General features: G+C 58.3%; 1 protein-coding gene across 16 annotated transcripts in view; it reads left to right on the forward strand.

Annotated features, from left to right (window-relative positions):
• SRCIN1 (SRC kinase signaling inhibitor 1) overlaps positions 1–21890 on the forward strand; it is a 66138-nt gene that overhangs the window by 25702 nt on the left and 18546 nt on the right. For 8 of the 16 annotated variants that reach the window (XM_080678571.1, XM_080678572.1, XM_080678574.1 and 5 more), the window contains 10 exons: positions 2825–2923; positions 9570–9593; positions 13633–13828; positions 14439–14637; positions 15080–15173; positions 15655–16505; positions 17895–17987; positions 18232–18275; positions 18538–18725; positions 19788–19963. In XM_080678571.1, the coding sequence (XP_080534697.1) occupies positions 2825–2923; positions 9570–9593; positions 13633–13828; positions 14439–14637; positions 15080–15173; positions 15655–16505; positions 17895–17987; positions 18232–18275; positions 18538–18725; positions 19788–19963 (1964 nt within the window). Of the gene's footprint in view, positions 1–2824; positions 2924–4697; positions 5050–7150; positions 7193–9569; positions 9594–13415; positions 13528–13632; positions 13829–14438; positions 14638–15079; positions 15174–15654; positions 16506–17894; positions 17988–18231; positions 18276–18537; positions 18726–19787; positions 19964–21890 lie in introns of those variants that run through there. The other 8 variants (XM_080678562.1, XM_080678570.1, XM_080678569.1 and 5 more) reach the window with 6 other exon arrangements.

Genomic DNA, 21890 nt, shown 5'->3' on the forward strand with positions numbered 1-21890 from the left:
GGGGGAGGACGAGGGAACACCTTGGGGACTGACTGTTCTGAACCTGAGGGTCCATCCGGCGGTGGAGTAGAGGCTTGGGGTCCGCACCTCTGTGATATGGCCCCGTGGGAACCTCAATAGGCTGGATCTGATGTGCCCCAGGCCTGGCAGGAACAGAGCCCTGAACTCCTGGGGTCTTTTACCTCCCCCCACCCCCCAATCCTTTCCCCAAGACTCTGTGTGACCTGAGCTAGAGGCCCCCTCTCTCTGTGCCTTGGTTTCTCTCCTGCCATTAGTAAGGCTGAGAGAGGGGGTGGGGCTCCTGCCTCTAGTCCGGGGCCTGTCTGGTCTCCTTTCTATATTGGGGTGAGGGGTGCTTCCTTTGTCAACCTCTCCCAGATCCTTGGGTTCCTGGATGCATCTCTCTATCCAAACCTGACCTTCTCGTCTGTAGGAAAGTTCTCTCTTGGGACTAGCCTTCTGCTTACGGTTCCATGTGGGTGAGGTGCCTGGATGGCTGCTGAGACTCAGGCGCTGTCCACTGTGGAGGAAGGGACCAAGGGGAGGGTGCTCCATGCCATCAGCATCCTTTCCGTGGAGCCTTGGGGTGTCAGTCCCTACTCCCTTGCCTGTCTTGCTCTGTCCCCCCTTTCCAGGCACCGGTGGGTGTGGCTGGGGAAGGGGAAGAGTGTCCCTACCCATCCTCACTGCAGGGGATAAGGATGCATTGGCTCATTTCTGGTACCTTATCTGTCCCCTGACGTCACCTCTAGTTCTGTCTGGCTTTTGCTTTTAGCAGAGTTCTGACTGGAATAGGGAGAGTCGCAGATGAAGGAGATGTGGTCCCCACCCTCAGGGGCCCCCCTCTGTGGGTACCCTCTATTTGCTCTGGCTTGGGAAGAGGAAGCAGGGGCATTTGTGATCTAGATGGGGTGAAGGGATGGTTAAACTTAAATATGAGGAGCACAGTCATTGGGAGAGGGTTTGGAGGAGGGGGGTCAGAAGGGCCGCCCTGGTCAGGGAAAGCTTCCTGGAGGAGGAGGTATCTAAACTATGTGTTAGACGGATGAAAGAGGACTGATGAGGCATCAGAAGGAGAAGGATATTTTATAAGGTGTTGGGAAGCAGAGGGGAGCATAGACTTGAGCATAGCTGGATTGGGGACTGGCACAGAGGTCCACCTGGCTGGTGCAGAAGGCTGGGGCGGGGGGGAGGGCAGACTGGAAAAGTGGGGCCAGATGGTGGTAGCTAGAAGGGCTGTGGTTGTTTTTCAGGGTGAATAGGAGGGGACAAAAGGATGGCTGGAGGCAGGAGAAGGAGAGGAAGAAGAGTGTGTCATGGAGGACAAAGGGAAAAGATGGGGAGGGGGCGTTGGAAAGAAGACTGAACAAGGCTTGGTTGCTGCCTTGGTCTAGAAGGCAAAGACAGAAAAACCTGGGTGACAGGGAGATGTTGGTGCCTTGACAGAAATGAGAGAATTGGGAGGGAAATTTGGGGGTGGGGGCAGGAACAGAGAGAAGAGTTTGAGGAGTGGGTAGGGTGTTCACAGGATGGCTGTTAAACACTGTGTACAGCTCAGGACTCTAAAGGGACCACAGCTTCAGGAGGAGGGGTGAGCAGGATTGAGTCAGAATGGGAGTGGGACCTGGTGCATAGCGTGGCCACTGAGGCAGAACGGAGTCTGAGAGGGAAGAGGCCATGGCAGTTGGGGAAGGGGGACCCAGAACAGCTCTGCATCTGAGGGAGAGGAGACAGGCCCCGCAGGAGGGCTCGCTGCACTTCCGAAGTCAGGAGGGATGGGGAGAGAAATGGCCATTGGGACTGGCCAGGATACTTGGGTCCAGAGGGGACTGAGAGCTCATTTCTTGAAGTGTGGTGAGCTAATGGCCACTTTCAGAGGAGATTGGAGGTGGTGAAGGGACAGGATATTTGGCTGCAGACCTGCTGGGGAGGTTTAGCCAGAAAAAAAAGATGAAGGCAACCAAGGTGGTGGCCACAAGGGGCAGCAGGCCTGTGAGAGAAGATGTGGGTGAGTTTGAGGGCCTCATCCGTGTCTGGCATGTTCTTTGGCAGTGAGGAGGCACTCAGTAAATACGTAGGAAATGAATCAAAGCACAGCCATTCACTCTCAAATTCATTCCTTTATTCATCAACTCATTCATTCCCTCCCTGAGAGTGTAAGGGGGTGGGACCTACAGCCGGTTCACTGGCCATGGGCTGCTCAGTGCCTCCGCGGAGTGCTGGCTCAGCAAATATCTGTGGGATGAATGAAGATGGGAGAATTTGAAGACGCTGAGGGGGAGGAGAGGGCATGGGGGAAAAGTCCTGGAGGAATCAGAAGGGGATGGGCTTTGAGCCTTAGGTGTGGTGTGGCTTTGAAGTGGGAGAAGAGTCATCCCTCTGTGAAGGCCGGGGAGAAAGGCGGGGTGGGGAAAGAGGCACGCTGGGCGAGGACCCCTGCCCATGGTTCTCATCTCCGTGAGGTAGGAAGGGACATCCCCAGTGAGGAGGGAATGAAGAGCTGGAGGAGAGGAGAAGTGGGGAGCAGCTCCCTGGCAGAGGGTGCAAGGAGGTGGTCGAGAGGTGAAGAAAAGGACCTCAGGAATATCTGATGGGGAAGCTTCTCCCCTCGGCTTAGGGAGCCCCAAGTCTGACAGGAGGGAAACATGCAGAAACAGACCGAGGGCTCTTAGAGACCCCGCCTCCCCTCCCTCCGTAAGGGACTAGTCAGTGCTGCAGGGTCCCTCTGCAGCGTGAGAGAATGCCCCTTCCTGCCCCGTCACAGCCCCCCAGCGGCTCCTGCCCGCTCCCCCTAATGGGGTGTTCCCCCCCTTCGCACACACAGGTTGGCGGCTGGACCGTGGACCCCGTGTGCCTTCTCAGCTCCCTCTGCTCCCACCTCCATGGCGACTCCGCCCCCTCCGGGGCTGGCCAGCCGGCCCAGGTGAGTCACCCACCTCCACCCCAACCCCAAACCCGTGGCGGAGTTTGGCTTTGGGGCGGATTTTTTTTTTGGAGGGGGGTATCCAGGAGTTTTATTTTGTGTCCTTTTCTCTTAGGCAGGAGTCTCCCATTTTCAGGAGACCCTTATACCCCGTTTTCTGCCCCCTGGTTGCCTAATTCCTATCACTCCCTCTCCAAACCTGTGCCAAGGTTTGGCTTTGGGGAAGGAATTTTTTGAGGGGGAATACTCAGGTTTTGAAAAAATTTTTGTGTTCTTTTCTTCTTTAAACAGGAGTCCCTTCCCCAGGAGTCTTATGCCCTGAACATAATTCCCACCGGCTGCAGGTCATCTCGTTCCCCTATCCCCCCACCCCCACCCTTCCATCTCTGAGCAGACCCAACCTTCCTTGATGCCTTGTCATCAGGGAGTCCTTCATGAGGTCTCTCCCCCACCCTTCTTGCTACGTTCAGGGCTCAGTTTCAGAACTTTAAGAGGATGTTGGCAGCTGGGCATTTGTTCTGAAGTTGTTTCCTGCTTCTCCATCAGGCCTGTCTCCCTGAGGAGAAGATGGATCTTATCTTAGACAGGGCCACGCTTAGGCAGGCTCGGGCCCTCAGCTCAGGCCAGAACATGGCTATGGCAGAAAGCTAGGCATCTGAGGACCCAACGGGGAGGAGGGGTCAGGGAGACAGAGTTGCCAGGAGGAAGGGCAGCCCCGAGGGGCTTCGGCTTGGTGTTCAGCTTTAGGCGGCAGAGGAGGTGTAGAGGCAGGGGAGCCAATGGGTAGCTCACAGCAAGCCTTGACTTTTGTAAGAATTAGAAGTCAAGGGCGGCTCTCGCATTGCAGCAAAGGGCACAGCCTAGGGAAGGGCGAGGCTCCGGAGCACCGACGGTTTAGCTGAGTGAACTCAAGTCTCGCAACAGGTTGGCATGCCTTGGCATCACTCACAGGGCATTCAGCCCACTTCCTTTCCCGGCATCCTGCCCCATCTTGACTGAACTTCGGGGAACAAAGATGTGTCTGCCCCCAAGACTGAATGGCAAGTGGGACAGACTTGTCCTGCCTGGTCAAGTGCATGTGGAGGCCAAAATGGGGCTGGAAGAGGGATGGTGAAGAGGCAGAGGACACACAGGCTGTGCCTCGGGCATGCAGAGGCCTCCCCACATGGAGTGTCTTGGGGTGGATGGGGTTGGGGTGATGAAGAGGAGTGAGTTGGACTTGGTGAGCTCAACTGTCCCAAGAGGAGGGGTTCTAGGCCTGCCCACATCTGCCTCTGACGGAGGAAGGAGAGCTTGAAGGGACCCTCGCCCCAGAACCTTGGAGTCACTGAGAAAAGGGCTGTGCCCAGGATTCTGTCGTCACTTGATATTTAGTGCGTATCAAAGGCTTCCAATCCCCACGGAGGAGTCTGAGGCCCCTTTTGTGAAGCGCAGGACCAGCGTTCAGCAAATGCCAGTCACACAGCCGAGCAGGATCAGAAACCACCAAGGAGGCAGGCATCGTAGGCCTCCCAGACTTGGCTGGGAATTGAGTCCTGGTAGAACTAAAGGCCACGGTGCAAGCGTCCTGGTGGGAGAGGCTGGGAGCTCACTGGGTGGCGGGTCAGGGGGCAGGACATTCCCCTCTCCGACCCTACCCAGACCTTTGGGGGCGGGGCCTGGCGAGGACCCTGGGGCCGGGGCAGAGGCTAGATTCAAACCACAGCCCCTCCCCCGCTTCCACTAGGCTGGCTGTCTAACCGCCCTCCCCCTTCTGCAACCCGAGTCCCGGGCGGAGGGCCGGAGTATCGGGTGACCGCAGCGACGCAGCCACTAGCCTCCGCGGCTCCTCGGCGAGGCTGCGCCCGCGGGGCCGCGCCGGGGAGGGGGCCGGAGAGGATGTGCGCGGAGGCGCGCCGCGCCGCGCCAGGTGGAGTCGTGGTTACCGAGGCGACCGGGGCCCGGGCCCGCTCCGCGGCGGCGGCTCTCGCATTGCAGCAAAGGGCACCGGCAGCGGCGGCTGCGGCTGCGGAGGTGGCCGGGGGAGGGGAGAGCCCGGGCGGGTGGGAGTAGGGGCCGCCCTCCCTCCCCGGCCCCACGCGGAACCTGGGGCTGGGGGCACCCCGCGCATACACCTGTGGCCGCAGGTAAGAGTCGCGGAGCGGCTGCGGGTGTCGGGGTCGCCGCCTCGGGCAATGCGGGGAGCGGGGACACGGAGATGGGGGGGGGGCGCTCCGAGGCTGCGAGGGGCCGTCGGGGGTGGGGTTGCGGAGGCCATTGCGGTTCCAGATCCCTGAGAAACGCCCCCTTCCCTCCCCCACCGGGTTTACAGCCTTCGGCGTGGGCCGGGCCCCCACCCCGAAATGCCGTGGGCGCCCCCTCCCCCAACCTCGTAAAGTCATGACCTTTCCGGGGGTGCACCTCATCCCCCCCCCCCGCGCAGGTCCCACAGCAGCCTCCCCCCTCCCGCCTCCTTACACACACACACACACACACACACACACACACACACACACACTCTGCATTGGGAAGGGTTAGGAAATGAGTGTCGGGGGCACACCAAGGGGAGGGTCATGCATGTGCGTCGCGTTGGGAGGTGGCGCCCGCAGGGCGCGTTCTGTGGCCCCAGCCTAGGGGGTCGGGTGTTGACGGGGACGCGTGCTCACAGGAGTTGAGAGGTGGGTGTGTGCGCCGGTGTAGCCGAGCCAGGGGCGTAAGGAGACGGGGTGAGACCTATTGGTTGTCTGCCCTCCCTTGAGGATGCGCTGTAGGGGCTCGAGGTCAAGGAGGGGTCAGGCACTCACCTATCATACAGGGGACATCTGCCCAGGGAGGGGCAAGACCTCAGCTGTCAGGCTGGGTTAAGGCTCCCAGGGGGCACAACCCCTCCCTCTCAGGAACAGCGGGGAGAGGGGAGCAGCTGCCAGGGAAAGGAAGAACCCCACGAAGGACCCCCAGGGCGGGGGAGGGAGGGCGTTAACTCCCCATCTCCCAGAGGGAAGAGGCTGTTTTCTCTTCTCTCCAGGGGGTTTGAGGACTCCCTGGCCTTGCTTCCTTGGGTCCTCAGCAGCTTCCCCTTCCCTGTTTCTGAAAGCCTTCTCCCTAGAGAGTGAAGGAGGGCTTCGGTGATCCTCTGATAACAGCTGGCAGTTCCCTGGCCCCTGTAGGAGTCTTTCCTACTCTGATTAGCCATGGTGGGGTCTCCCTACTCAACCCGTTATTTGGCCTCCTCACTGTCTGCTGGGAGGGAGACCCCTCCCTGACGAGAGGTATTGGAGGTTTTGGCTTGGGCTGGGGAGCCCCATCTCTCCTGGGCCCTTCCTGTCCTCTGCCCTCCTTCCAGGGGGTTTGTGCTGGGAAACCCCTAGGAAAAGGGCCCAGAGGCTGAGCAGGGCTGGGTACCAGGAGACGGAGGGAGTGGTGCCAGATGAGAGTATTCAGAGAGATCCCCCTCTACCCGTGGGCTGGTCCCATTTTTTTTTAAAATATATATTTTATTGGTTTTTACAGAGAGGAAGGGAGAGGGATAGAGAGTTAGAAACATCAATGAGAGAGAAACATCGATCAGGTGCCTCTTGCACAACCCCTATTGGGGATTGAGCTGGCAACCAAGGTACATGCCCTTGACTGGAATTGAACCCGGGACCCTTTAGTCCACAGGCCAACACTCTATCCACAGAGCCAAACCAGTTAGGGCTGGTCCCATTTTCTTGGCATTAATTCATAGTCAAATATTTGTTGAGGGTCTGCTATATACCAGGCACTGTGATGGGCTTCGCAGGAGCACCAGACAACCAGGAAAAGGGTGAGGAGGCAAAGGGTGCTGGAGGTTGGATGGGGAGAGCCGCACTTTAGTGAACGGGGGAGGAGCCCTCTGCTCCATCACTCAAGGCTGTCCCAGGGGTTTCACACCCTGGGAAGAGAGAGCATCCCCAAGGACCTCCCCTAAGTTCCCCCTCCAAGGACACTGAGTTGCCAGGAGACTGTCTCATTCCCGATGGGGCCAACGTGGAAGAGGGTCATTCCTCCCACTTTCCAGAGGAGGATGGGCAGGATCCAGTCAGTGTGCTCTATAGGCAGAGCCCCAAGTCCCGGCACGGTGATGGTAGCCTCACTCCAAGTTCGCCAAGCACAAGCAAAGCAACTCCCCCATCTTTACCCTCTACTGGGACTTGCCTGGCTTCTCCGGTGGCACCGATGCCACTCAGTCCTTGCCCCTGGCCCCAGCTTGTAACCCCTCTCTTGCAGGTCTGACTGCCCCATGGATGTGCCTAGCCTTGGGACCCCGAGGTAGGCCCGTGTTGAGGGCATAGCCAGTGTGGCTGTGGGCAGGTCCCATCCCTGTCTCCCTCCCAGAGGCACGAGGTGGGCCCCAGCCATCTGCACCCGCCGAATTGGATGTGTTGACATTGGGGGCTGGATGGAGGGGGCCATCTTCTGCCTCTTTTGAATCAGGAGTGCACCCACCTGGCACATGATGTTTGGGACATCATAGGCATGGGACAGTGGCTGAGGTGGCCAGAGGCCCCTGACCTCGCTGGTGGCGGGGAGGAGGGATGAGACTCTCTTTGTATGTGTGTGCCCTGCTTCCTGTGTTTCTGCATCTGGTGTGTGTCTGTACACATACGTGAGTGGGCTCTGTGACCCTGTCGGGGACATTGGTGGGGGGTGTGAATGGTGCCAGTGCCTCTGTTTGTGACTGGAGTGTGTATGCGTGAGGGTGGTCTACGAACAAATAGCTCTGTCTCTGAGTTTGCTTGTTTCCGGGGCTGTTTCTGACCCTGGAGGGATGCTTGTGTCTTTTTGGGGGGTGTTCTGTTGCTCTGGATGTGCTTGCGGTGACGTCCTTCTCGAGTCTGTGCATGGGCTCAGCGTGGGGCCTGCGTGTTGCCGGGCGCTGTGGGGGGCCCTGTGTGCACAGGGTAATGGTGGTGGTGGATGAGGGACAGCAGCCTTCTCTGCAGAGCCGTCCATCATCCCTGGGGCTGCAGACACGACTCTCATCATAAACCTTCCTGTGCCCTCTGCCTGGCTCTGCTGGCCCCTCCCCTTCCCAAGGCCACAGGCAGCTGTGGCAAGAGCCTGTTACTCCAGCCCCGCGCCTCCCCTCAGCACCTGTGGGCATCCCCTGGCACCGATGGGGGTGGCATGTGTCCATAGATTGTTCCCGGCACTGGCTAGGGCACAGCCTTTGTTGTCCCCTTCCCCTGCCTGCCATGTTACTATTTTTTGCATCTCTGGGAGCCGATGCCAAAAGGAGAGCTGGGGATTGTGGCTCAGATGCGGGTGGCCCTGGAGGGTGAACCTCATTATTCCACCCTCACCCTAAAGGTCTAACTCAGGGCAAACCTCCATTCCAGGAAGGCCCCTCCACACAGCCCCTGTCCAACTCCTCTCTGTCTTGAAAGCATTCAGATGGCCCAGGATGCCCTAATGTTGTTTTCTTCTCCCATTGGGGCCCCTCAGTGTCCCTCTTCTCTGCCAGTGGCTCTGAGGCTTGGGGCATCTTGTTTGCTGGTGCCAGGCACCCCAGGGCCAGGCCATCTGCTGCCTCTTGTCTTCCTGCTGAGGCTGGCACCGGTCAGCAGGGTGCCTTCAGCTTTGCCAAGAACTAGCCAAGCCCCCGGCCACTCCTTCCTGTCCTTAGCAATCCGAAAGGGCCTTCTGGCCTCCAGGGAAGGCAGGGCGACCCCAGGTTATTGTGAATGAGGAGGAATCTGAGCCCCCATCCATTTTAGAGGTTCAGGGAGCCCTCCTCTTTCATCTATCCGGCCACAGGGGATTGCCCATGCTCCCACTTACCCCAACTCCCTCCCATTGCCCAGTGCTGTATGGTGATTGGCATCTGTCCACCTTTCTCTATAATCCAGGTCTATTATGTTGACAGGCCTCCCTGCCCTGGCCTTGGTCTCAGGCCTCCCTCCACTACCTGCCCCATCAACCCTCCTGGGGTCCAGTTCTGACCTCACGGTGCTTCACTCAGATGCCTTCACTCATCCAACCTACTAAATCTACATAATTTTGCTCAGCATTTAAGCCCACTCATCTGGCCCCAGCCCCCTCTTTGTAGCCTAATCTGCTACTTTCCCAGACCCTGCACCTCAGCCAGACTGGACAATGGACTATTCCTTCAACACACTCTCCTCTTGCCTGGCCCAGGGCACTTGCCCACGCTGTCCCCTCTGCTCAGCATCCCTTTATCCAATCTGAGCTACTCATTTCTCAAGACCTAGCTTAAATGCCACCTCTTCCGGGAAGTCTTCCTGGCCTGCCACAACCAGCTGCCACTTCCTTGACCCTGCAGCTCCAGTTCATCTCTGTCAGGGTCTCCTGGGTTCCCTATACCACGGTCATCGGTCATCGGTCATTGGCGTCTTTTCCCATCTGTACCTCTCTGAGGACAGTTACTGTGACTAGAATGCGCGGCTTGTAAACACCCAGAGGGGTTCTCCCCTCCCCCACTAGCAGGCCCGGAGCCTGCTCAGGGCCGTCCTGGGTCTCAGTAGAGAATGGGATGTACCCAGGCATAGCTTCCTTCCTGCTCCTGGGAGGGGTGAGGGCCCCTGTCCCAGGGCTGGATGCTGAGCGCCAAAGGTCTCTAACCCACCCCTGCCCTACTCTCCCCTCCCAACCCCATCATAACCATCTCTTCTCTTATTTCCATCAGCAGCCAAACTACTGGAGTTTCAAGGTCAGTGTGTGGTGCTTCTGCTTCCATGACAACTGCATGTGCTCTCCCACCCTACCCCTCCCTGCACACGCTTTGCACAGGGGTGTGCGACTGCACGGGACCTTCTGGTGCGGGCGGAGGGCTTTGGGGTGCAGGCTGTGGCTGCTGCTTTGAGAGACTCTGGGTTCACCTGCCAGGGGCTTGTGGATCCGGTGCTGGAATTTGGGCCACCTCTGAGGGGGATCTGAGTTGGGGATCCTCAGGCTTTCCCAGGCCAGGACTGCTGGTTCTGAGGCTGGATCCCATAATCTTGTGGAGGGGCCTGTTCTCTGAACTCAGATCCTGAAACTCCATCTTCCAGGGAGGCCTGTGACTAAGATGGGCCCCTCATCCTGTTCTTACTTCCCTCTATGGGGAGCTGGTCAGTGCCGGGCAAGAGACTACACCCAAACCTGTTGCCCACGTGGAGGGCTGAGCTCAGGGATGGGTGCCTTCCTGCCTCCTCTGGAGAGACTGGACTGCCTAAAGCTGAGGAGCTGTCTGCCCCTCCCAGGGTATCCTACGGCCCTGGGAGAGCCCCTTTGGGTGCTTCTGCCATCTTTCCTGGCACCCAGGCCCAGAGCTGAACCAGTTAGACTGATGCTTGTGGCCTAGTCTCCAGCCCCTCAAGTCCCAAGCATCATGACAGGGGGCGGGGCGTATCCATCCCAGACTCCCCAGTGTCATCTTGCTCCAAGCATCTTGTTGGCACGCATTCTCCCAGAGAGAAGACGTCCTTGAATCAGAGAATCATGGAATAGAGTCATGGCCTTTCTGGAGGGGACAGTAGCGTGTAGTGGTTTAATCCGAGAGCCAGACCATCTGGTGGTGAATTCCAGTCTGCTACTAACTAGCTAGGTGACCTGAGGCGAGTTACGTAACCCCCATGGGCCTCGGTTTCTCCTCTGTAAAATGGCACAACAACTGCATCATAGAGCTGTTGTGCAGAGAGAAGAAATGAGATACTGCACGTCCCAAGCACAGCGCCTGGCTCCGAGGGAGCCCTACATGATAGCGTACCTCATTCTCTCTGAGAATCATGGACGCTGCTTGACTCCCAAATCAGAATCACCTTGGGGACTTGTAAAAAGATCTTGAACCCCAGGCCCCAACCCTCAGAGATTCTGATTCAGTGAATGTGGGGACCTTGAAAGTGTTTTTAAAAAGTTCCCAAATGAAGCCCTGGCCGGGTAGCTCAGTTGGTTAGAGCGTCGTCTCAATATGCCAAGAAACATACAAGAATCAACCAATGAATGCATACGTGAGTGGAACAAGAATTCAATCTCTCTCTCTCTCTCTCTCTCTCTCTCTCTTTCTCTCTCTCTCTCTCTCTCTCTCTCTCTCTCTCTCTCTCTCTCTCATCAATAAGTAGCCCAGTTGGTGTGGCTCAGTGGTTGAGCATGGCTGAGCGTCTACCTATGAACCAGGAGGTCAGGGCATATACCCAGGGTGTGGGCTCCATCCTCAGTGTGGGGAATGCAGGGGGCAGCCAATCAATGATTCTCTCTCATTATTGATGTTTCTATCTCCCTCTCCCTTCTCTCTGAAACCAATAAAAATATATATTTTTAAAAATTAGTAAGGAATTAAAAACAGTAAGTTCCCAAATGATTCTGCCCCAGGCTGGAGAGCTTGGGAGCCTCAGATGCTAGTCTGACGGCCTCACTCAAGGTTCCCTCCACCTGACCTCAGACCGGGAGTCCTGGGCCCCCTGGAACAGCTCCAGTGACAGGTGCTCACTGCTTCCCACGGCAGCCCCTTTCCTGCCTTTGGGAAGCTCTGCTTGAATTACTGTTTTGTTTTCTTGCCATCTCCCTCCTAATCGGGAAGTCCTTCTGGATGGCTCCCTTTTCTCTGCCCTGTTCTCACCCTACGACGGAGAGAAGTGCAAACAGGCTTTCTCTCTTCTCAAGAGGGTTTTCTGCAAGGGCGGTGAGACTAGAAAGGTGCCCGTGGGGGGCCAGGATGGAGGCAGGAACTGGTGGGGCAGGGGATGCGGGCATGTCTTTCCCCAGGCTCCCCTGGGCAGGGTCTTGCCTTCTCAGGAGTCAGCAGTCCCTAGGATCCCCTTCATTCTAGCCCTTGTTCCATCTTCTTCCTGGCACCTCATAGTGCCCCCCCCCCCAAGCCACCGTTGCCACCCCTCGTTCTTCATCCCTGCCAGCTGCTCATTCTGCCTGAACTCTGTCGCCCCTCATCCACATCAGCCTGGCAACCACTGACCTTGCAGTTGCCTGGCAACCTCATGACCACCAGACCAGACATGGTTCTCTACACTGCCTCAGGGCTGAGGTGAGAGAGGAGGGCACAGGCTGGCATTGGTGGTCAGCCCAGATCAGTCTTGGCACAGGCATCCCCTGCCCTCCTCCCCCCACCTAGTTCCTACACTGCCTTCCTCCTCCCCAGACCCATGCCCACCCACTGGTTAAGGCATTGTACTTGAGCCCCCCTGAGGTCTCCAAATGTGTCCTCCCACATCCCCAGCCCTTGAGGCCACTTTGGGGACAGCTGGGCACATTGCCCATCAGAGGAAGATGCTCTCTCATGTCAAGAGTGCTAATCCAATTGGAACATTAAATTGAGTGAATATGAAGATGGAGATTAATTAGGGGTTAATCAGGATTTGGGGCAGAAGAGGGCTAGGGAGGAGAATAAATGATTCCTTTTTAGAGGTACTTTTAGTGTGTTGTTTTTTTTTTATTATAAAAATGATTATTCTGATTGTGCAAAATTCACCCAGCAGAAAATGTATAAAGTAAAAAGAGACTGCTCACTTCGGCAGCACATATACTCAAACTGTGAATGGCGCCGAGGAGATTAGCACAGCCCTGGCGCAAGGATGACATGCAAACTCGTCAGAGGGAAAGCTGTCTCAATGCCGAGATAACCAATGTTAATCGTTTTGAGTGATGTTTTGTTTAAAAGAGGCAATTGATTTTATAGAAAAATAGAATTGGGCAAAATGATTTTTTCCTGATAACATATGTCTATATAGTACATATATGTCTATCGTGCAACATAACATGGAATGATGTCGATCTGATTCATTATCTTTCTCCCTTAAAAAAAAATGAGTTTCTGACAACGACCAGGCTGGAGGGGATGGGCTGAGGCAGAATGGCAGGAGCTGTGGTTCAGTGACAGCCCTAAAAGCAGGTTCTTTAAGAGCAGTAGAAATGAGGGTGACTCCTTCCCCATGGAGAGAGTACCCAAACAGGTATTCCCTTCAGCTGCAGCTTTGGGACAAGAGGCTACTATGCTGGGTTCCAGGGGAGGCGTTTGGGGAAGGCTAGCTGGTTGGCTGTGTGGCAGCATGTGCCTTGCAGGGAGGGGCTAAGGCCCAGCACTTATGCCATGTATGCGTGTGGATCACACAAGGCTTAGCATGTACACTGCATGTAATAGGCAGGTCATCTGTTTGAAACTGGGGTCCAACTGGCTTTGGGGGGTTTGGGATGGTTTTCCCAGTAACCCTGTGGACATTGTGCACAGCTCGGTGAGGGCCCATACCCCACCCCCCCCTGAGCTGGGATCCTGGGGTCCCTAGCTCTCTTTGCTTTCTCCCTGGGCCCTGCCTCCTGCCCCCACCCAACCCTCTGAACGCCACAAAGGATAAATTCGCCGCTCACAAACCCGCCGCTTAATTAATGTCTGGAACTAATGCCCCAATTTGCTCAACGATTCTGCTGCTCACTCACCTCGGTGACAAATTTGTGTTGTTGTTGTTCTTTGGAAGCTTAAAATAGCAGGCGTGCCCATGGCTCCTGCTCAGATGGTTTCTTGTGTGGCTTCCCAGGGTGCCTGAGTCCTTGGCCCACTCCTTCCCTGCTGCGTGTCCCAGGGAGGCCCAGGCCCCAAGAGGCTGGGAACTCCCCTGCAGCCACACAGCCAAGTCTGGAATCCAGGAAACCTTCCTGTGTGTGTCTGTCGCTGGCTGGGGGGGTTGCCCGGACCTGGGTGGGGGCAGCGGGCAGAGCAAAGGGCTCTTGCTCCAATCCTCTCGCTCGCCTTGCCCCTGCAGACCCGCAGCTCACGCCACACTCAGGGAGCCCAGCCAGGGCTGGCAGACCAGGCAGCCAAGCTGTCCTACGCCTCAGCTGAGTCGCTGGAGACCATGTCGGAGGCCGAGCTGCCTCTGGGCTTCAGTAGGATGAACCGCTTCCGACAGAGCCTGCCCCTCTCCCGATCTGCCAGCCAGAGCAAGCTGCGCTCACCAGGTACCGCCTGCCGACCATCCTCCTCCTGCCCCGTGGCTCCTCCCTCTGCTCCGCTAGCCCTGCAACCCTCTTCTCCTGGACCATTCATCTCTCTTCAGCCATCTTCCTAGAAGCCTCTGCCTCCCTACCCCATCCCTCCACCCCAGCGATCTCCTCCCCTCAGAGCCTCTCCCTCCTTGGTTTCTCTTCCCGGCCCTCTTCCAGCTCTCTCCCCTCACCTCCCCATCATCTCTCCCACCCTTCAGCACCCCCTGCCCTCTCTCTCTCTCCATTAGCCCTCTCACTCACCCTCTTCGGCAGCCCCCCTTCATACCCTCCCTTCTCACCTCTCTCCCCATCAGCAACCACTCTCCCTCAGTTTCTGTCCCACCTGCTCCCGCCCCCAATCCCCTTTCCTTGTCTAGGCTCCAAGCTGCCTGGGGCCAAGGAGGTGCCTTGGGAGGCCGCAGCATGAGGAGCGCCTGGGTGCACCTGCACTCCGGGGCGGGGCCGGGGGCGGGTCTCAGGCCCTGCCGCTGCGGGACCAGCGTGGCCCCCGAAGGCCCTCCTCGCTCTCCCGGCGGGCGGCGTGGAGGCGGTGGCGGCCGCACTGACAGCGTCTCCTTCGCAGGGGTGCTATTCTTGCAGTTCGGGGAAGAGACTCGGCGCGTGCACATCACACACGAGGTCAGCAGCCTGGACACGCTGCACGCGCTCATCGCGCACATGTTCCCGCAGAAGCTCACCATGGGCATGCTCAAGTCGCCCAACACCGCCATCCTCATCAAAGACGAGGCTCGCAACGTTTTCTACGAGCTGGAGGACGTCCGGTGGGCGTGGCCCCGGCGGGGGCGGGGAGGGGGGGAGAATGGGTGGGCTTCCCGGTACTGCTCGGTGGCGGCCTTGACTTCGAAGGTCAACCCTTAGCCCCCTGCTGACCCGACCCAACGCCAGCCCTTCCTCTCTCCGCCCCGCCCCCTTTCTCGGCCGTCTCAGCTCCACCTCCTCCCCTCTGAATCCTCTGTGCGCTCTCCCAGTCTTGAGCTAACCTGACACTGGCTGTGAGCCCCAGGAAGGTGACGGGGTGGAGGCTGCTGGGTGTGTTTGTGGGTGGCAGGTAGCGTGAGGCAGAAGAGCCACTGAGCAAGGGGTTAGGAAGGGGTTGGGGCTCCTGGCCCCTCTCGCCATCCCTCTTCCTCTCCCTGGAGCAGCAGCCCCTGCTCCACACAGGGCTGGGGGATGGTGACTTCTGAACCTCCTCCCGTCCTCCAGGGACATCCAGGACCGCAGTATTATCAAGATCTATAGGAAGGAGCCACTCTATGCCGCCTTCCCTGGCTCACACCTCACCAACGGGGACCTCCGGGTATGACTGGGGGTGCCCAGGGCATGGGGGAGGCTGGGCAGATGGGGCCCAGGAGCACAATCCCTTGACATCAGGGACCAGGGCCAGCTTTGGAGAAAGAAACATAGAGACTGAAGCAGAGGGGGCCTCCATTAATTGTGGGGTCATGGAGGAGTCCCTCCTCTCCCCTATAAGCGCCCCCCCCCATCCGCTCCGGATTTCTCCAACAGGCCCCCAGGTATTCTAGAGGACTCTTCCAGGAACCATTCCATCCCGTTGGGCTTCCCCACCCCTCACCATAGGGCTGCGGGTTGTCCCTCTGGTGCCCCTTCTTCCTCCATCTGGGAGCCCTGGAGAGGGAGAGGCCCAAGGTGCAGCAGGAGCGAGGGAAGGCAGAGGACAGAAGGGACTTCCTAAGTGTCAGGGGGGAGATACTGGCTCCTCAAGCAGGGACCCCCTGTGTGACCAGCCCTGTGGGGTTCCGGGGCTGTCTTCCGCACAGAGAGAGATGGTGTATGCGTCGAGGGAGTCGTCCCCCACGCGGCGCCTCAACAACCTGTCGCCCGCGCCGCACCTGGCATCGGGCTCGCCGCCGCCCGGGCTGCCTTCCGGGCTGCCCTCGGGCTCCCCGTCGCGCTCGCGCCTCTCTTACGCCGGGGGGCGCCCGCCCTCCTACGCGGGCAGCCCGGTGCACCACGCGGCCGAGCGGCTGGGAGGCGCCCCCGCCGCCCAGGGCGTCAGCCCCAGCCCCAGCGCCATCCTGGAGCGGCGAGACGTGAAGCCCGACGAGGACCTGGCGAGCAAGGCGGGTGGCATGATGCTGGTGAAGGGGGAGGGCCTCTACGCCGACCCCTACGGGCTGCTCCACGAGGGACGCCTGAGCCTGGCCGCTGCCGCCGGCGACCCGTTCGCCTACCCCGGGGCCGGCGGCCTCTACAAGCGCGGCTCGGTGCGCTCGCTCAGCACCTACTCGGCCGCCGCGCTGCAGTCCGACCTGGAGGACTCCCTGTACAAGGCGGCGGGCGGCGGGCCCCTCTACGGCGACGGCTACGGCTTCCGCCTGCCGCCCTCGTCGCCGCAGAAGCTGAGCGACGTGGCCGCGCCCCCCGGAGGCCCCCCGCCGCCGCACAGCCCCTACTCAGGGCCACCCAGCCGCGGCTCGCCGGTTCGCCAATCCTTCCGCAAAGACTCGGGCTCCTCCTCGGTCTTCGCGGAGAGCCCGGGAGGCAAGGCCCGCAGTGCCGGGGGCACCTCGACCGCCGGAGTCCCCCCTCCCGAGCTCTTCCCCGGGCCTGGGGAGCGCCCGCTCGTTGGGTTCGGGCCGCCTGTGCCAGCGAAGGACACAGAGACCAGGTAAGGGAAGCTGGCGAGGCCTCAGGCCGTGGTGGGGGGTGGGGTGGAGAGGGGCACTGCAGTCTGTGGAGGGTTGTGCTCTGGACTCTGGAGTCCTTTGTAGACCCCGGGTAGTCTAGGGGGGTCGCCAGAGTATATTGAATGAGGCAGGGAAAGCAATGGAGAGACGGACATGCCACTTTCCTTCTGTCTACAAGGACTTAGGGGTGGACACAGGGCCCTATCTAAGGACTCTGGAGACATGGGTTTGCATTCGTTCCCTGAGCCGGTTTTCCTGACCCCAAATCGAGGCTGAATCAGCTCTAATCTTTAGAGCCTTTCTTGCCCAAACAGAATTTGCAGCCGAGAGCTGTCCAGCACAGGGCCTGCTGAAGTTCACCAGGGAGGGGGTGCTGGTAAATAGGGATGGGGAGGAGGTACATTCAGTTAAGTGGCCTCCCGATTGGGGCGACTCTTGCTCAGCATGCAGCTCCTTCCTAAGGATGCAGGGCTGGAGGAGGCGACCAGGGCACTGACCTGTCCCCCGCTGCCCTCAGGCAGTGCTGTTGGGAGGTGAGAGTGATTTGCATTCACACAGCTTGCTTGTGGCCTGTGTGGCAGGCAGTGCACTGGACACTGTCAATGCCAAGTTGGGCAAACCCGGTTCTGCCTTATTTAGTGGGGGAGACACATTAAAAAATGCGTGTACTGCCCTAGCTGGTTTGGCCCAGTGGATAGAGTGTCGGCCTGTGGGCTGAAAGGTCCCAGGTTCGATTCCAGCCAAGGGCATATGCCGGGGTTGCGGGTTCAATCCCCAGTAGGGGGCGTGCAGAAGGCAGCCAGTTGATGATTCTCTCTCATCACTGATGTTTCAATCTCTCTCTCCCACTCCCTTGCTCTCTGAGGTCAATAAAAGTATATTTTTAAAAAATTAAAAAAATGCATGTACTAAAAAAAAAAAAAAGTAAATGAAAGCACCAACAAAACTATAAATAATCATAAAAGAAAAAATATTTTATTAGACAGAAAGCTCAAATATCTTTAAGTAAAAAATATTATCTTGAAAAAAATGCATGTACTTCCCTGTGGGAGGGTGTACAGGGATTCCTCCAGGCTGCTGGGGGCTCTGGGATGGCTTTAGAGAGGACATACCAGGCAAGGGTGGGGCCCATTAGGGAGCCACTGGTGAGAGAGGAGACTGCAGAGGGAGGGGGTCACTGTCAGATGGAGACAGGCTTACCAATGTTATATGGGAAGGGGGGCTTGATCCTTAGGTGTTGGGGCCCTTTGAATTGTCTGTGTGCTGGTGGCTGGAGGGAATGGTATTTCCTCTAATTATTAATCTTAGTAATGGTCAGAAGGGACCCCATGCCTGAACAAGGGTTTGCTCAAAGCCACCATCCTCCCCAGGGAGCGCATGGAGGCCATGGAGAAGCAGATTGCCAGCCTCACAGGCCTGGTGCAGAGTGCCCTGCTACGAGGTTCGGAGCCCGAGACACCCAGGTGAGGCTTCTCCCAGCACCAGGCAGGGCCTGTGGTTGGGGCAAGAGGGAGGGAAAGTGGGCAGCAGGGGCCCAGGGCTCACCTCTGCCAGTGTCTCACCGTGTGACTCTGGGTGTGAGTCCCTTCCTCTCTGGGGCTCCATCCTGAGATCAGGGAACTGGAGAGTATGTTTAGGTCTCACTCAGCTTTGACTGTCTGGGGCCAGCCTGGACCCTCTGATGGCCATCTTTTTCCTGTGCCACAGCGAGAAGATTGAAGGCTCCAATGGAGCAGCCACGCCCTCAGCACGTGAGTGACCCTTCTCTCTTCCCCTTAAACTATCCGAGCTTCACATTACCAATCTGTAAACAATACTATATCACGGGCTTGAAAGGAAAATGAGTGTTCACCTTAGCCCAAGAAGTCTGCCCTGACTCCCCACAGGAGGGCTGACTACCATCTGGGGCAGGGAGCCAGAGCCACGTGCCTCTGTCACTACTATGTTGGGGGACCTTGCCGCAACCCCTCCAAGCTCATGGTTTGTTCTTCCATCCTCACGGTTCCTCTGCAGCCTGCGGGTCAGGCAGCCGGAGCAGCGGGGCCACCCCAGTGTCCGGCCCTCCCCCACCCTCAGTCAGCAGCACCCCCGCGGGACAGCCCGCTGCCATCAGCCGTTTGCAGATGCAGCTGCACCTGCGTGGCCTCCAGAGCAGCACCAGCGACCTGCGCGGCCAGCTTCAGCAGTTGCGGAAGCTCCAGGTACCGCCCCCTCCGGGGCCCCGCCCCGTTTCCCGCCCCGTCAGAACCCACCCACTTGTGCCGAAACTTTTCCCCGGAAGTCCAGCCCCATCCCCTACTCCCTCTATCGAGTTCCTGCGGATCACTGGGCCCCTCTCCGAACGCTTCTCCCCTTCCCCTTCCTCGAGTTCTGCCCCCTCGCTGAATCTCTGTGCCCTGACCAAGCCCATCCCTCGGCTGTGTCCCCGTCACTGAGCCCTTCCTCCCCGTCCCTGAATCTTTACCGCACTCCTGGAACCCCCATCCAGCCCATGGAGCCGCACCCCTCCCTCCCCCCCCCCCGCAAGGCTAGTACTCGAGGATGCCCCAGTCCCCCTTTTCCCTCCCCCACCCTGCCCCGACTGGCAGATGGTCCCACCAGTCAGGAGCCTGGCATTGCTGTGCCCGCTCCTCCAGAGGGCCCTAGAGCCCGTCAGGTGAGAATAATGAGCAGAGACAGGCTGGAGGGGGGCAGAGAGTTGCCATCTGGGCAACATATAAGATCTCGCCCACCCCCACCATTGCCCCAACTAGGCCTTAGAACTGGGTTCGAGGGTTAAGTTAGTCGACCCCTTCCAGCCACGGAAACTCTATCAAACCCCAGTGCTCTCGAAGCCACAGCCATGGTCGGCAGGGCCCTACATAGGGCCACTCCTTGTCCCCCAAATACCTTGTTCTCCTTGCCTCTGTATTTACCCAGCACAGTAACCTTGTCCTCCGCCCCCCACCATCCCACCGCTTCGCCGCTGCTCACATTCACAGTCATGCAGCCGCACCTTCTGCTTGGGCCACTCAGCACCCCTCCCCCCACTACCCCCCATGCCTCTCTCCTCCTTCCTCTGTTCCCCAGAACTTAGCCCTCGGCTTCTGCCCCCCACCATCCCAGCCTTTTGCTGCTGCTCACGGCCGCAGCCAAGCAGCCGCATATGCTGCGGAGCCCGCCCGGCCTGGGGCTGTCCTCTACCTGCCTCGTCCTGGCCCTTTCCCTGATGCGTGCCTCCATCCCCTCCCACCCCGGTCCATCGGTCCATCTGCCTTCGACAGCTACAGAACCTCGAGTCGCTGCGCGCGCTGCTGAAGGGCACGGAGGCGGAGCTGAGCATGCGCGTGTCCGAGGCGGCGCGGCGGCACGAGGACCCGCTGCAGCGACAGCGCACCCTGGTGGAGGAGGAGCGGCTGCGCTACCTTAACGACGAGGAGCTCATCACCCAGCAGCTGAAGTGAGGCTGGGCCTGGCGGTGGAGGGAGGGCTGGGGGTGAGGCCGGCCGGGGCGGCGCGCAACCTGCTTTTGCTGAGGCACAGCTCCCTTCCTTCTGAATCACAGATGACGTTGGTCTGTTCTGAAGTCTGCTCTCCTTCTCCTGCGTGGCCTGATTTCTCTGTGACCCACAAACCTTTGGCCATCTGGCGCAATTCCTGAGTTCTCTTTTTCTGGCTTGATGCCTGCTTTTGCTATGGTCTTTCTTCCTAATGGTCCACAGTCTGGATACCCCGTGGCCTGCAGCCTTGCTTTCACGTGGCCAGCTGCCTGATTTCACTCTGCCGTCTGTCTGCTTTCATCCTGGCCTGTGACATGTGAACTGACCCTCCAGTAGAGTATCCAGGTGGAGGAGCAGGTGTTGCTAGCTTGGTCAGCTTGGTGCTGACCAGCTACAGTTGCCAGCATCCCAATTCCCTAATCTCGGAGGCCAGGGATACCCAAGGGGAAATCCTCCTCCCCTCCTAGCACAGCTCTGGCTTTTCCAGAAGGAATGAGGAATAGAGAACACCCCACCCCCAAATGCTTAGCTGTGGAAGAGTTAACAGAAGACAGTCTTTGAACCAAATTTAGCAAATAGCTGTCTGGCCAAGATTCGATTGTCTGGCACCGGTGAAGGAAGAAGCTACCTTTCACTGTTGGTCCACTGTGTGAGCACCCCACCCTACTGCAGCCTTCCCGGGTCAGAGACAGAGGCCCTGCTCTGGCCTCCTTCATGATGGCACCGGGCACAAGGGGACCTGAGGTCCTGCTGCAGCACCAGAGGCTGTGTGATCGGGGCAGTTTCCGCCCTTCTCTGTGCTGTGGCTTCCTCATCGGTGCCAAGTATTAAGATTTTTGCCGTTCTTTCCGGGGGGGGGGGGGGCATGGGTTCAACTGGACAGTGACTCAGGGAGCTGGGAGATGTTGCTCAGAGGAGCCCAGCTCCCCCACCACGTCATATTTAATTGCATCTCTTGCAAGGGGCTCCTGAGAAGTCCCCTGCTCCTCAGCCTTGGGCCCACACAGCCTGGTGGCACGTATGCAAAGATTCCCACGCCCTTGTAGCTGAGACGAAATGAGGGGTCATCCCACTTAGAAACAAGCTGGCTGCAGCCACCCATCACTCCAGGTGTGAAAGCGTGGTGACAACTCAGGTGCCATCTCCAAGCAGACTGGGCAGCTGCCCAGCCCAGAGAATTCTATTACCTGACTTTCCTGTTCTCTCCTTGCCCTTTTCACTCACCACATAGGAGCTGGGTTGGAATTTTAAAAACCCCAAACTTTATTGAGACATTAAAGGAAAATAAAAGGAAGAAAAAAGCACAGAGGCAGAAAAAATGAAAGGATGGATTTAAGCCTTTGTCATATGAGTGTCTGGTCCATAGCTTCCTGGGGCCCTTGGCTCTCCAGAAACACACAGTCTCACTACCCCCCGCCCTGTTAGCAAACCTATTACACTGCTCACTTGCGAGAGCTTGGGGGATGATAGATTGCTTCTGGCAGGTTTCTCCACCCACTTTGAAGGGGGTTCCTGCCTTTTTGGGGTGGTGCCTGGCTGAGCTGTACACCAGGCCTGCAGGGGCTCCAGCTTGGCCATGAGGGGCCTCCCTGCCCAGCTCCCAGAGCTCCCCAGGCATTAGGTGGGCCAGGCCCCTCCTTACCCCCGTACACTTGCTCTTGCTTGGCTTCCCTCTGCCCCTTCTTCTTGCCCTGGCCTCTTGCAGGAAGTTAAGGCCAATACTATGCTTCATCCGGTGTGGGAGTGAGATGCAGTGGGACCCAAAGGCTCAAGTCAGACATGAGTAGGTCCTGCTTTGCCACAAAATAGCTGTAAGATAAGTTACTTAATCTCCCAGAGCCTCTTTTTAATAAAAATGCCAAAGCCAGTAGTATCCGTTGAGGTGGC

The sequence above is a fragment of the Plecotus auritus genome (genome assembly GCF_963455305.1).
Source record: "Plecotus auritus genome assembly, chromosome: 7".
In the NCBI taxonomy this organism is placed as follows: Eukaryota; Metazoa; Chordata; class Mammalia; order Chiroptera; family Vespertilionidae; genus Plecotus; species Plecotus auritus.